The following is a 16,049-nucleotide window of genomic DNA, read 5'->3' on the forward strand; positions in this document are numbered from 1 at the left end:
TTGCTAATATTATATTGTAATAATACAAAATTGCTGTTTGATAATACAAACATACTATATATACATATTATTACATATACGATTGTTAAATCTTTGGAAAAATGATTGCCTTTTCTGCAAATAATATTGCTTATTTCTGCACATATTTTTTCTTTGAGTAAATATAATTTTGTATAAATTATTGTTCATTAGTGCAAATATAACTGTTCAGCTGCGAACCGATCCAGAGAGGGTTAGGGTTAGGAATTAGGGTCCATGGTTTTAGCCCGAAATAGGGCGAAATTTCGTCTCCAGGTTGCGGATGAGATCTTCCCTTAAAAGTGGAGCAGTTGAAGTACCACATGGACAGTGAGGGAAGAGTGAATTGTGAGATCAGCAGCATGTGGACTCTGCGTCGGACCGTCATGGTGAAAACGGAGCTCAGCTGGAAGGCAAAGCTCTAAATTTCCCGGTCGATTCACGTCCCTATCCTCACCTATGGTCATGATCTTTAGATTTATGACAGAAAGGACAAGATCACGGGTACAAGTTTATGTTTTTAAGCGTCTCCTTTGGAGATAAGGCTAAAGGTTCTGTCATGAGTTGGCTCGGGCCTGTGGTCAGGATGCCCCCCAGACGCCTCCCTCGGGAGGTTTTTAGGACGGGTCCGAACAGTAGGAGACCAGGACACGTTGGACAGACTATGTGTCCCGGTTGATCCGGGAACGCCTCGGGATTTCTTGGAAGGAGCTGGACGAAGTGGCTGGACGGAGGCAAGTCTGAGCTTCTCTACTAAGGCTGCTGCCCCATGGGACCTGACCCGGGACAAGCAGAAGAAGACGGATGGATGAATGGGTCATATTTAGTCCTTAATTCAGATTTGGTTGTTGGGCCAGCACAGCTGCGCCATGGAGTGTGACGCTTGAGTGCTTCTCGCATATCAGTTAGCTTTGGCACGCTCACATGAACGCCTGCCACATGGCAGAGGTCCACATAAGTCATGTTGGTCTTACGCGAGATGTTTTTCCTGCACGCTTCCTGCCGGCCACAAATCCAGCAGAGACCAGAAGGACTTTTTGGTCCCAGTTAATGTTTTTTTCTGCAGGCCACATTTGGTCTGCTGTGGGAAAAGCTCCAGCCATCTTCCGTGTCCATTTTGCGATCATGTCTGACCAAAGTCTTGGTTTTGGTCTTGGTGCTGCGACTAAGGCTCACTTCTGATATTATTCATGTTCATGTTTTTCTGATGTCTTGCAAAGAACAAGGACACAAACAGAATGAGATGAAAAGTACTTCAAGTACGAGGAGGTGATACTGGTGTATGCGCAGTACTTTGTGATTAGGACTCCCGACGAAAAAGTGGATTTGTACAAACTGTTGGACACAAAAGACCAGATTTGGGTTCAGCCCTGCAAAAAGGACACGTCTCTGGCGACAAAAGAGCGCTGACATTAAGCGCAGCACAAAGAAATATGCTAATGACAACTTCAGGGCTGGTGTGTGTAGCACGCACACACACACACACACACACACACACACACACACAAAAAAAAGATTGCTTTGATTTCAAAGACTGCTAAACTACAGTTTTAACAGTCGTTAGCGAGGGTTTTGCTCCTGATAAAAAGCACTTTGGACTCCTGAGTCTTTATTACATCAGGAGGTAAAAACTTCAGGCTTATTTTGGCACATGAATGGAATTCAATTTACGAATCGTTATCTGTGCAAAAGAGGGTTGACGTACGACGTGAACGTGTCTTTGAATACAATTAGAGTTGAATCCAGCCTAGCATGATGTTTAATTCTAATACAAACCCCGTTTCCGTATGAGTTGGTAAATTGTGTTAGATGTAAATATAAACGGAATACAATGATTTGCAAATCATTTTCAACCCATATTCAGTTGAATATGCTACAAAGACAACATATTTGATGTTCAAACTGATAAACATTTTTTTTTGCAAATAATCATTAACTTCAGAATTTGATGCCAGCAACACGTGACAAAGAAGTTGGGAAAGGTGGCAATAAATACTGATAAAGTTGAGGAATTATCATCAAACACTTATATGGAACATCCCACAGGTGTTCAGGCTAATTGGGAACAGGTGGGTGCCATGATTGGGTATAAAAGCAGCTTCCATGAAATGCTCAGTATTTCACAAACAAACACGGGGCGAAGGTCACCACTTTGTGAACAAATGGTTGAGCAAATTGTCAAACAGTTTAAGAACAACATTTCTCAACATCCATTGGAAGGAATTTAGGAATTTTATCATCTACGGTCCATAATACCATCAAAAGGTTCAAAGAATCTGGAGAAATCACTGAACATAAGCGATGATATAACGAAACTCCGCTACCCCAGGCAATACTGCATCAAAATGCGACATCAGCGTGTAAAGGATATCACCACATGGGCTCAGGGACACTTCAGAAAACCACTGCCAGTAACTACAGTTTGTCGCTACATCTGTAAGTGCAAGTTAAAACTACTATGCATAGCTAAAGCCATTTATCAACGACACCCAGAAACGGCTTCTCTGGGCCCGAGCTCAGCTAAGATCAACTGCTGCAAAGTGGAAAAGTGTTCGGTGGTCTGACGAGTGCACATTTCAAATAGTTTTTTGGAAACGATGAACATCATGTCCTCCGGACCAAAGACGGAAAGAACCATCAGGACTGTTCTAGGTGCAAAGTTGAAAAGCCAGCATCTGTGATGGTATGGCGGTGTATTAGTGCCCAAGGCATGGGTAACTTACACATCTGTGAAGGCACCATTAATGCTTAAAGGTACATACAGGTTTTGGAGCAACATATGTTGCCATCCAAGCAACGTTATCATGGGCGCCCCTGCTTATTTCAGCAAGATAATACCAAGTCACTTGTTACAACAGCGTGGCTTCATAGTAAAAGAGTGTCGGTACTAGACTGGCCTGCCTGTAGTCCAGACCTGTCTCCCATTGAAAATGTCTGGCGCATTATGAAGCCTAAAATACCACAACGGAGACCCCGGACTGTTGAACAACTTAAGCTCTACATAAAACAAAAATGGGAAAGAATTCCACCTGAAAAGCTTAAAAAATGTGTCTCCTCAGTTCCCAAAGGTTTATTGAGTGTTGTTAAAAGAAAAGGTGATGTAACTCAGTGGTAAACATGCCCTTTCCCAACTACTTTGTTACGTGTTGCAGCCATGAAATTCTAGTTTAATTATTATTTGCCAAAAGAAATAAAGTTTACGAGTTTGAACATCAAATATCTTGTCTTTGTAGTGCATTCAACTGAATATAGGTTGAAAATGATTTGCAAATCATTGTATTCCGTTTATATTTACATCTAACACAATTTCCCAACTCATATGGAAACGGGGTAGAATAATGTTACAGTGTAATATTTGCATGTAACTCACATAGTTATGCAAAAGTCACTAATGTAGAGTGGTGTTTAAATGTAATGTAAACATATAGCTCACATAGCTATGCTAATGTTGCAAACCTAGGAGGATGTTAAAATGTAATGTTAGCATGTAGCTCACATATCTATGCTTGTGTTGATAACCTAGCATGACGTTAAAACATAATGTTAGCATGTAGCTCACATAGCTATGTGTTGCTAATCTAGAATAATGTTAAAGTGTAATGTTGGGATGAAACTCACATAGCTATGCTAAAGTAACTCATCTAGAGTGGTGTTAAAATGTAATGTAAGCATGGAGCTCACATAGCTATGCTAGGAATGCTAACCTAGTATGATGTTAAAATGTTGGCATGTAGCTCAAATAGCTATGCTAGTGTTGATAACCTAGCACAGGCCTGGGCAATTATTTTGACTCGGGGGCCAAATTTAGAGAGAAAAATGTCTCTGGGGGCCGGTATATCTATTTTTAGGAACACTAATACAAAACCCCGCAATAATGTCAGATCGAATGCTAAAAATGTTATGACAGACCGCCTTAAAAAACGGAAAGCAATTTTACATTGTTTTACTGTATGATACACCAAGAATGTACATTAAAATAAAGAATGTGGGATTTACAATATTAACTATGAACGATAAAACACGGAATATTGACCACATATGAATGCCACACCCCCTCTCCATCCACATATTTTACAATCAAGTGAAACACAACAAAAATGCAACAAACAGCGAAATAGGAACGCAAATGGTAAAAAAAACAAAAAACTAAAATCTGATGTATATGAATATATTGTAAAAATCTCCTTCTGTGTCTGTTCCTGACACACGCATTTCAGGCTCTGGAAACACTCTGTGGAAACGCTCCCCACCCACACTGCTTGGTGCCTCGTCTGAGCTGCTGTGACTTACATTACCATAGTAACTAATTAGATTAGCATAGTAACTAATCAGATTACCATGGTAACTAGTATATCATGCAAAAGAGCAGATTTCAACCATTGAAATACTTAGTATAGTTGAAGACTTACGATCATTATAAAACAGCACTGCACATCATACTGGCAGCTACAATTTCCCTCTTAAAGGTCTAAAAATACTATTTGGGAATGTCCGGCGTGCCAGATTGAAAAGTTTAACGGGCCACATGTGGCCCCCGGGCCTTAATTTGCCCAGGTTGGACCTAGCATGACATTAAAACCTAATGTTGGCATGTAGCTCACATAGCTATGCTAGTATTGCTGACCTAGTTTGATGTTACAACATAATATAAGCATGTAGCTCACATAGCTATGCTCGTGTTACTAATCTAGAATGATGTTTAAAATGTAATGTCAGCATGTAGCTCACATAGCTATACTAGTGTTACTAATGTAGAGTGGTGTTAAAATGTAATGTTAGCATGTAGCTCACATAGCTATGCTAAAGTTACTAATCTATAGTAGTGTTAAAATGTAATGTTAGCATGTAGCTCACATAGCTATGCTAGAGTTGCTAACGTTTGAGTCACCATGTCCTACTCCTAAATGCTACATTGTTGTTGATCTATTATGTTATAATTCCAGTGTTTATGTCAAAAGTGTAGCAAGTACACAGCAGTACTTCTTACATAGCTCATTAGCCTGCATACAAAATTGGGTTTTGCAGTAGGACGCAGTAACAATGCACTTTTATGGGACCCCTGAGACATATTTCTTATTGTCCAAAACATGCTGACACAGGACTTGTCCAGTCGGATGAATATTTGAGTACAAGTGACACTTCCTGTTCTGCTGGTTTCCTCGCACACTCACCGGACACAAACGCCACTTTCTCCTTCAAGACGGGAAGCACATCAGACGCCTTGACGCCTTCAGTCCTCAGAGAGCCTGCGGCAAGACACAACATCAAGAACAAAGAGACCGTCAGTTAGCATTTGATCATTAATCCAATTATCAGATCAACATTCCAGGGAAGGAAACAGCGCGCTGACAGAAGCGCCTTCGCCAAATTTGGTGATTATTTGCCCATAATTCTTCTTTTGACTTTCCCAGTTCAACGCCGCGGATTGCGGTTCGTAATCCGACATTCAAAAAAAATGTTCCCGCTGAGCCAAAGATGAATGTTTGTAAATCCTCGCTTGGATTTTCTGGCTGCTGTCCCTGCATGTCTTCACACATGTTGATGTGCCCCACAAATATTTCATCGCACTTCCTGCGCAGCGCTAACGTGACCCACATACTCCACACCATGCAAGAAGTACTTTCAATGGGAAGATTTGGGAACCCAAACCGTGTGTGGCGCCTTCTACAGCCTGTGCTGGAAGTACTTTGCAACACATGCTAACATATACACATCCATGTAAGCATATTAGCTAAAATGCGAGCGTAACACAAGAAAAATCAGCATACTTTGAAAATGGCACCAGGTATCAAAATCCATGGTTTCCTTTGGTGCAAAATGATTAAAATGAGCTAAGATACTAGCATAAAACATTATCACACTAACATTAGCATGATGTTAGCATAACAACATAGGAAAAGTTAACATACATTTAAGGAGGCGCCAAGTAGCATATCAAAGATTTTTTACGCTTGAAAGAACATTAAATTAAATGCTAGTATAAAATGTTAGCATGCTAACAAAAGAAAAGTCAGCATACTTTCAAAATGGCACCAGGTATCAAAATCCATGGTTTTCTTCAGTGCAATAGATTAAAATGAGCTAAAATATTAGCATACAACGTTATCATATTAACACCAGCATGACGTTAGCATGACAGCATAGGAAAAGTTAACATACTTTTAAGGAGGTGCCAAGTAACAAATCAATGATTTTTTACAGTTGAAAGAACATTAGATTAAATGCTAGTATAAAATATTAGCATGCTAACGTAAGCATGCTAATATAAGAAAAGTCAGCATACTTTCAAAATGGCACCAGGTATTAAAATCCATGGTTTTCTTTGGTGAAAAATTATTAAAATGAGTTAAAATACAAGCATAAAACGTTATCATACGAACACTAGCATGAGGTTAGCATGACAACATAGGAAAAGTTAACATACTAAGGAGGCGCCAAGTAGCATATCAATTATTTTTTCACGCTTGAAAGAACATTAGATTAAATGCTAGTATAAAATGCTAGCCTGCTAACATAAGCATGCTAACATAAGGGAAGTTAGCATACTTCTAAAATGGGATCAAGTTTCAAAAGCCATGTTTTTTACGTTTAAACTAATAAAATGAGCGAATATGCTATCATAAAATGTTAGCATGATAACAGAACAAGAGAGCATACTTTCAAGATGACTCCAAGTATGAAAGCGGTAGAAAATGGATGGATGGATGGAAAATGTTAGCATATTGATGTTAGCATGATAACATAGAACACGATAGCATACTTTTAAGATGGCTCCAAGTATGAAAATCCATGATTTTTGGGTTTAATCGATTTATTTGCAAATATGCTATCATAAAATGTTAGCATAATAACATTTAAAAAGTTAGAATACATCCAAGATGGCCCAAAGTAGGAAAATGCATGATTTTTAGGTTTGATTGATTTATTTGCAAATATGCTATCAAAAAATGCTAGCATGCTAATATTAGCATGATAACACAGATCAAGATTGCATACATCCAAGATGGCCCCAAGTATGAAAATCCATGATTTTTAGGTTTAATCAATTTATTTGCGAATATGCTATCATAAAATGTTAGCATGCTAATGTTAGCATGATAACAATGAAATAGTTTGAAAACATCCAAGGTGACCCCAAATATGCAAATCCATGATTTTTAGGTTTAAACTAATACAATTTGCAAATATGCTATCATAAAATATTAGCATGCTAATGTTAGCATGATAACATAGAACCCATCCAGGGAATAAGCGGTAGTAATGGATGGATGGATAGATGGATTACATAGAACAAGATAGCATACTTCCAAGATGGCCTCAAGTATGAAAATCCATGATTTTTAGGTTTAATCAATTTATTTGCGAATATGCTATCATAAAATGTTAGCATGCTAATGTTAGCATGATAACAATTAAATAGTTAGAAAACATCCAAGATGACCCCAAATATGCAAATCCATGATTTTTAGGTTTAAACTAATACAATGTGCAAATATGCTATCATAAAATATTAGCATGCTAATGTTAGCATGATAACATAGAACCCATCCAGGGAATAAGCGGTAGAAATGGATGGATGGATTGATGGATTACATAGCACAAGATAGCATACTTCCAAGATGGCGTCAAGTATGAAAATCCATGATTTATAATAAATCCATGGTTTATTATGCACAGCGCCCCCTTCCGTACAAAGTTGTAACGATTCCCAGTGCAAGTAAACACGCTTTCACATTACGTATGTTTTTTTTGCTGATATCGAACCAATATCTGATATCAGGACCCCCTATTTAAGCCCTGACAACACAGTGTTTTGCCCAGCCCATTCAGCTGTGTGAGAAATTTCAAGCCAACCCAACTTATGGGGTCAAAAGTTTATGGTTTAATAACAGCGCCACCATGTGGTGTGTTACGTTCGTTTGACACATTTTTTCTTTTGTCTAACAAACACACACACACACACACACACACACACAAACGCACACACACACACACACACACACACACACACACACACACACACACGACAGATGACTTTCACCGTACATTTGTTTTGATTAGCATAGAAAACTGTTTATGTTTCTGGGAAATAGAGGAAGGAAAAGTGAAAAGTGAATTTGCTGCCAACATCAACAGCACGTTTACTTTGTGTGTGTGTGTGTGTGTGTGTGTGTGTGTGTGTGTCCCCACACAGGAAACTGTCAAACTTGATTTTCAAACCCACACACACAAAGTAAAGTAAGTAAGTTGTTGATAGTGTTTGTGTGTATATATATGTAATCATATTAGCTAAAATACCAGCATATAATGTTAGCATGCTAACGTTAGCAGGAAAACATAGAAAAATTAGTATCAAAAGTCAATAATTTTTAGGTGTAAATAAACACATTTACCAAATGTGCTGTTTAAAACATTAGCATGCTAATATCAGCCTGCTCATGTTAACATGATAACACAGGAAAAGTTAGCATACGTATAAGATGGCGCCAAGTATCAAAATCCATCTAGGTTCAAATAGAAAAATGTGATAAAATTCTAGCATTAAATGTTTGCATGCTAACATTAGCAAAACAACATTAGCATGCTAACAAAGGAGAAGTTAGCATATTTATAAGATGGCAAAAGGTATCAAAATCCATTAGTTGTAGGTTTTAATGAAAAAGATCCCAAATAAGATGGCCTAAAACGTAAGCATGCTAATGTTAGCACGCTAATGATAATATACTTACAAAGGAAAAGTTCACGTACTTCTAAGATAGCGCAAAGTACTTAACAATTTTTAGGTTTAAATGGCGACTTGTCCAGGGTGCACCCTGCCTTCCGCCCGAATGCAGCCGAAATAGGCTGCAGCACCCCCCGCAACCACTAAGGGACAAGCGGTAGAAAATGGATGGATCGAGGGTAAGCAAAACATGTTGGCATGCCAACTTGAGAAAAGTTAGCATAGTTTTAAAATAGCACAATTATCAAAATCCTTGATTTTTAAGTTCATCCATCCATCCATCTATCCATCCATCCATTTTCTACCGCTTGTCTCTTTCAAATGAAAAACAAAATGTTAAAATGATAGCATAAAACATTAGCATGCTAATGTTAGCATGATAAAACAGGAAAAGTTAGCATAAGTATCACAAGCGATGATTTTTGGGTTTAAACAAAATTAGCAAACAAACTAGAATATGTGACGTTAGCATCCTAATGTCAACATGATAATATGAATTAGGTAAGTTTATTTATAAGATGACACCAAATATCAGAATCCATGTTTTTTAAATTTAAATGAATTAAAATGGGCAAACATTCTAGCATTAAAACATTAGCACAGTAATATAAGAGAAGTCAGAATATTTGGCACAACATTAGCACAATAACATTAGTATGCTAACAAAGGAGAAGTTAGGACACTTCTAAGATGGCACTAGGTATCAAAATCCATTCTTTGTAGGTTTGAATGAAAAAAAATCACAAATAAGATGGCATAAAATGTTAGCATGCTAATGTTAGCATGCTAATGTTCGCATACTTACAAAGGAAAAGTTCACGTACTTCTAAGATAGCGCAAAGTAAGTAGTGATTTTTAGTTTTAAATAGCGACTTGTCCAGGGTGTTCCCCGCCTTCCGCCCGAATGCAGCTGAGATATGCTGCAGCACCCCCCGCGAACCCAAAAGGGACAAGCGGTATGAAATGGATGGATCGAGGGCAAGCATAACATGTTGGCATGCCAACTTGAGAAAAGTTAGCATAGTTTTAAAATAGCACAATTATCAAAATCTTTGATTTTTGAGTTCATCCATTCATCCATCCATCCATTTTCTACCGCTTGTCTCTTTCAAATAAAAAACCAAATGTTAAAATGATAGCATAAAACATTAGCATGCTAATGTTAGCATGATAAAACAGGAAAAGTTAGCATAAGTATCAAAAGCAATAATTTTTCGGTTTAAACAAAACTAGCAAACAAGCTAGAATAAGTAACGTTAGCATCCTAATGTTAACATGATAATATAAATTAGGTTAGCTTATTCTGCGATGAGGTGGCGACTTGTCCAGGGTGTACCCTGCCTTCCGCCCGATTGTAGCTGAGATAGGCGCCAGCGCCCCCCGCGACCCCGGAAGGGAATAAGCGGTAGAAAATGGATGGATGGATGGGTTAGCTTATTTATAAGATGGCGCCAAATATCAGAATCCATGTTTTTTAAATTTCAATGAATTAAAATGGGCAAACATTCTAGCATTAAAACATTAGCACAGTGACATAAGAGAAGTCAGAATATTTGGCACAACATTAGCACAATAACATTTGTATGCTAACAAAGGAGAAATTAGCATACTTCTAAGATGGCATTAGGTATCAAAATCCATTCTTTGTAGGATTTAATGAAAAAAAAATCACAAATAAGATGGCATAAAACATTAGCATGCTAATGTAAGCATGCCAAAGTTTGCATACTTACAAAGGAAAAGTTCAAGTACTTCTAAGATTGCGTCAAGTAAGTAGTGATTTTTAGTTTTGATATGGCGACATTTTCCAGGGTGTAAACCGCCTTCTACCCGAATGCAGCTGAGATAGGCTGCAGCACCCCCCGCAACTCCGAAAGGAACAAGCGGTAGGAAATGGATGGATCAAGGGCAAGCATAACATGTTGGCATGCCAACTCGAGAGAGGTTAGCACAGTTTTAAAATAGCACAAGTACCAAAATCCTTGATTTTTAAGTCCATCTATCAATCCATTCATTTTCTACCGCTTGTCGCTTTACACTGAAAAAAAAAAAATGTTAAAATGATAGCATAAAACATTAGCATGCTAAGATTAGCATGCTAATGTTAGCATAATAAAATGGGAAAAGTTAGCATAAGTATCAAAAGCCATGATTTTGGGTTTAAACTAAATTAGCAAACATGCTAAAGTTAGCATGCTAATGTTAACATGATAACATAAATAAGGTTAGCTTATTATAAGATGGTGCCGTCACGCCAACTTTCTTCAACCCTACAAAAACCTTCCACCCCCATTTACTTCCGGGGTCATGATTAATACAGACGTTTTGTTAACGGTATATTATAAAAATATAACGCTATATTATAAAAATGTAGACGTTTTGTTAACACTATATTATAAAAAAAATGAAAAAACAATTTACAAACACAAGCTATGGGATGACGCATTTACTTCCGGGGTCACTTTTCCTCTTATGTCATCCCATAGCTTGTGTTTGTAAATTGTTTTAAATTTTTTTTATAATATAGCGTTAACAAAACGTCTGTATTTTTATAATATAGCGTTATATTTTTATAATATAGCGTTATATTTTTATAATATAGCGTTATATTTTTATAATATAGCCTTAACAAAACGTGTGTATTAATCATGACCCTGGAAGTAAATGGGGGGGGGGGGGGGGGGGGGGGGGGTTTGTAGGGAGAAGAAATTTGGCGTGACGGCACCAAATATCAAAATCCATGTTTATTTAGGTTTGAATGAATTAAAATGGGTAACATAAGAGAAGTCAGAATATTTGTAATATGGCAGCAAGATTAAAAAGCAAATATTTTAATGTTCAAAGGAATAAAATGAGTATAAATAATTAGCATAGCTGAGTAATGTTAAAATGACAAATAAAGAGCTCTAACTCATGAGGATCTGCTTCCTGTTGAAGCCCCGCCCTCTTTGCGCCTGACTAGAAGTAGAATATTGACGTTTAAAGATGTTTCCTAAAAGTGTTTTTCACATCAGCTGCTAAACTAAAGTACACACTTCCTGCTGCTTGTCCCGCAGGAAAAGCCGGAAAAATAAAAGAAACACCAAAGTGTCGCTTTTACATCTGAGCGAGCGCTTTTTACAGCTGACATCTCTGACTTTTATCACCGCCGTGTTTCGCTGGCCTCGTGTGATCAAAGCCGATCGCTCTTTATGCTAAACTTTTACGGCGTTTCTCTCCGCTTTCTGGCTACACCTGTTTTCTTCATCCAACACATGCACGCTAAGCTAGCATATGCTAACTTTTATCTAATACACTTGCCATGTCATGTACTGTAGACAGTACACACTTTAGAGTAGTCAGTGTGCAGCAACACTAAGCATATGCTAACGTTTAGCAGTAAGTTATATTTAAGTGGTTATTGTTATTAATAAAACATACAGTAGGTAATATTTTGTGTTATTAATAAAACATATACAGTAAGTTATATTTGAGTTTTATTGTCATTAATAAAATATATATAGTAGGTAATATTTTAGTGTTATTAATACAACATATACAGTAAGATATATTTTTTGTGTTATTGTTATTAATAAAACAAATACAGTAAGCGATATTTAAGTGGTTATTGTTATTAATAAAACATATACAGTAAGTAATATTTAAGTGGTTATTGTTATTAAAACAACATATATAGTAGGCAATATTTGTGTGTTAATAATAAAACATACAGTAAGATATATTGTAGTGCTATTGTTATTCATAAAACAAATACAGTGAGTTATATTTAAGTGGTTATTGGTATTAATAAAACATACAGTAGTTAATATTTTAGTGTTAATAATAAAACATATACAGTAAGATATATTTTTTGTGTTATTGTTATTGATAAAACATATGGAGCGAGTTATATAGTTATATTTAAGTGGTCATTGTTATTAATAAAACATATACAGTAAGATAGATGTAAGTGTTGTTGTTATTAATAAAACATTTACAGTAAGTTATATTTAAGTGGTTATTGTTATTAATAAAACATATACATTAAGTTATATATAAGTAGTTATTGTTAGTAATAAAACATACACAGTAGGTAATATTTTAGTGTTATTATTAAACATATACAGTAGGATACATTTTTTATGTTATTGTTATTAATAAAACATATACAGTGAACTATATTTAGGTAGTTATGTTACTAACAAAACATATACAATAAGTTATATTTTAGTGTTATTGTTATTAATATAACATACATAGTAAGCTATATTTTAGTGTTACTGTTATTAATAAAACATACAGTAAGTTACATTTTAGTGTTGTTATATTAATAAAACATATACAGTAAGTTATATTTAAGTGTGGCGACTTGTCCAGGGTGTACCCCGCCTTCCGCCCGATTGTAGCTGAGATAGGCGCCAGCGCCCCCAGCGACCCAAAAAAGGGAATAAGTGGGAAGGAATTGAATTGGATGGATGGATGTTATTAACAACACATATACAGTAAGTTATATTTAAGTGTTATTGTTATTAATAAAACATATACAGCAAGTCATATTTGAGTTTTATTGTTACATATAAAACATATACAGTAAGTAATATTTTAGTGTTATTAATAAAACATACAGTAAGTTACATTTTAGTGTTGTTGTATTAATAAAACATATACAGTAAGTTATATTTAAGTGTTATTGTTATCAATAAAACATTTACAGTAAGTTATATTAAGTGGTTATTGTTATTAATAAAACATATACAGTAGATAATATTTTGTGTTATTAATAAAACATATACAGTAAGATATGTATTTGTTATTGTTATTAATAAAACATATACAATGACCTATATTTAAGTAGTTATTGTTACTAATAAAACATAAAATAAGTTGTATTTTAGTGTTATTGTTAATAATATAACATATACAGTAAGTTATATTTTAGTGTTATTATTATTAATAAAACATATAAAGTAAGTTAATTTTAATGTTGTTGTATTAATAAAACATATACAGTAAATTATATTTCAGCTTTATTGTTTTTAATAAAACATATACAATAAGTTATATTTTAGTTTTATTGTTATTAATAAAACATACAGTAAGTTATATTTCAGCTTTATTGTTTTTAATAAAACATATACAGTAAGTTATATTTAAGTGGTTATTGTTAATAATAAAACATATACAGTAAGTATTTTAGTGTTTTCTGCTAGAACATGTGGATAAAACTGGTACAACGGTCGTCGTCGCCTTGAGAAAGACGGTTGTGTACTTTTGTTGCAGTGCGTGTTGTGGCAGCACACGTTGCTAGGCAACAGCCGGTGGCTGGTGTAAGAGGTTGCTGAATAAAAGTGGTAATGAGTCTGAATAAAAGTGGTAATGAGACTGAATAAAAGTGGTAATGAGCGTGAAAATGTTCCCGAATAAACGGGCAGGGAGAAGACATTTACAGTAACAGTCAGTGACTCTCATTTAACACTTCATGAGTGGACTTGAGTGTTGGTCTTTCACAGAGACCATTACTGAAGACAGTTGTTCCGAATAATGAAGACTAATTTACTGTAACATGTGTCATGACCTTCAATGAAGGTACAGTTAATGATGTATAATATACTAAAGTATTACTAAACAACATTTGTCTAATTCAATCTTTTCTTTAATAATTATTTATGACAGAACAAACTATCATCAAATCATCAGATAATTGATATTTACGGTGAAATATTAAACACAGGAAGTGAAGAAACTTCCTATTATTGTTCATTATTAAAAACATAACTGTTTGTTAATGTAAATATTAATGTTTGTTATTGCAATATTGTTGTTCATTAATGCAAATGTCATCATTGTGGCAAATATTATTTAATGTTGCAAATATGTGTGTTTATTGCTGCAAATAGTATTGTTGTTTCTTTTATTAGAATAAATATGATTGTTGACTAACACAAATCTCATTGTTTGTTTTTGCAAATGTTATCATTTATTAATGCAAAAATGTTATATCAAATATTTATTAGTGCTGGTATTATTACTTACTATTGTGGTTCATTAAAGGCCTACTGAAATCCACTACTACTGACAACGCAGTCTGATAGTTTATATATCAATGATGAAATATTAACATTTCAACACATGCCAATACGGCCTTTTTAGTTTACTAAATTACAATTTTAAATTTCCCGCGGAATTTCCTGTTGAAAACGTCGCGGAATGATGACGCGTGTTTGTGACGTTATTGGTTGGAGGGGACATAGTATCTCACCACCACTTACGGCTAAAAGTCGTCTCTTTTCATCGCGCAATTACACAGTATTTTGGACATCTATGTTGCTGAATCTTTTGCAATTTGTTGAATTTATAATGGAGACGTCAAAGTAGAAAGATGTAGGTGGGAAGCTTTTAGCCTTTAGCCACACAAACGCACTGTTTCCTTGTTTAAAATTCCCGGAGGTGAAGCTTTATTATGGATCAGAGCAGTCAAGCAAACATGGATCACGACTACATGTCAACCGGCAGTTTTCGGTGAGAAAATTGTGGAAATAAGTTGCCTCTTACCGGAGATCAGCGGAGCCAGCGTCCTCCTGCTGCCGTGACGTCTCTCAGAGTCTCTGGCGTCAAAACACCCCTCCGACTTTAAGGTACTCTTTAACTCACTAAAACACTAGTAACACAATAGGCAGATAAGGGATTTCCCAGAATTATCCTAGTAAATGTGTATAAAAACATCTGAATCGCTCTCACTTGCCCTCACCTTTTTTTTTTTTTTTTTTTTTACATGCCTTCACTCTAAATTTCCTCATCCACGAAACTTTCATTCCCGCTCAAATTAATGGGTAAATTGTCGCTTTCTCGGCCCGAAAAGCTCTTGCTGCTGGACGCTATGATTATAAACAATGTGAGGATGTGAGGAGCCCTCACACCGGTGACGTCGTCGTCTGCTACTTCCAGCAGAGGCAAGGCTTTTTTTTTTTAGAGCTTATTCCCTTTAGGGTTGTGGGGGGTGGGGGGTAGGGGGGGGGGGGGGTGCTGGTGCCTATCTCAGGTACAATCGGGCGGAAGGCGGATTAGACCCTGGACAAGTCGCCACCTCATCGCAGGGCCAACACAGATAGACAGACAACATTACCACTTACATTCACACACTAGGACCCATTTAGTGTTGCCAATCAACCTATCCCCAGGTGCATGTTTTTGGAAGTGGGAGGAACCCGGAGTACCCGGAGGGAACCCACGCAGTCATGGGGAGGACATGCAAACTCTACACAGAAAGATCCCGAGCCTGGGATTGAACCAAGGACTATTCAGGACCTTCGTATTGTGAGGCAGACGCACT

General features: G+C 36.2%; 1 protein-coding gene across 3 annotated transcripts in view; it reads right to left on the reverse strand.

The window, feature by feature from the left end:
• LOC133538161 (kalirin-like) overlaps positions 1-16,049 on the reverse strand; it is a 259,495-nt gene that overhangs the window by 178,172 nt on the left and 65,274 nt on the right. For all 3 annotated transcript variants that reach the window (XM_061879521.1, XM_061879520.1, XM_061879519.1), the window contains exon 2: positions 5,190-5,264. In XM_061879521.1, coding sequence (XP_061735505.1) covers positions 5,190-5,264 — 75 coding nt within the window. The remainder of the gene's footprint in view (positions 1-5,189; positions 5,265-16,049) is intronic.

This window comes from Nerophis ophidion, linkage group LG19 (assembly GCF_033978795.1).
Source record: "Nerophis ophidion isolate RoL-2023_Sa linkage group LG19, RoL_Noph_v1.0, whole genome shotgun sequence".
In the NCBI taxonomy this organism is placed as follows: domain Eukaryota; kingdom Metazoa; phylum Chordata; class Actinopteri; order Syngnathiformes; family Syngnathidae; genus Nerophis; species Nerophis ophidion.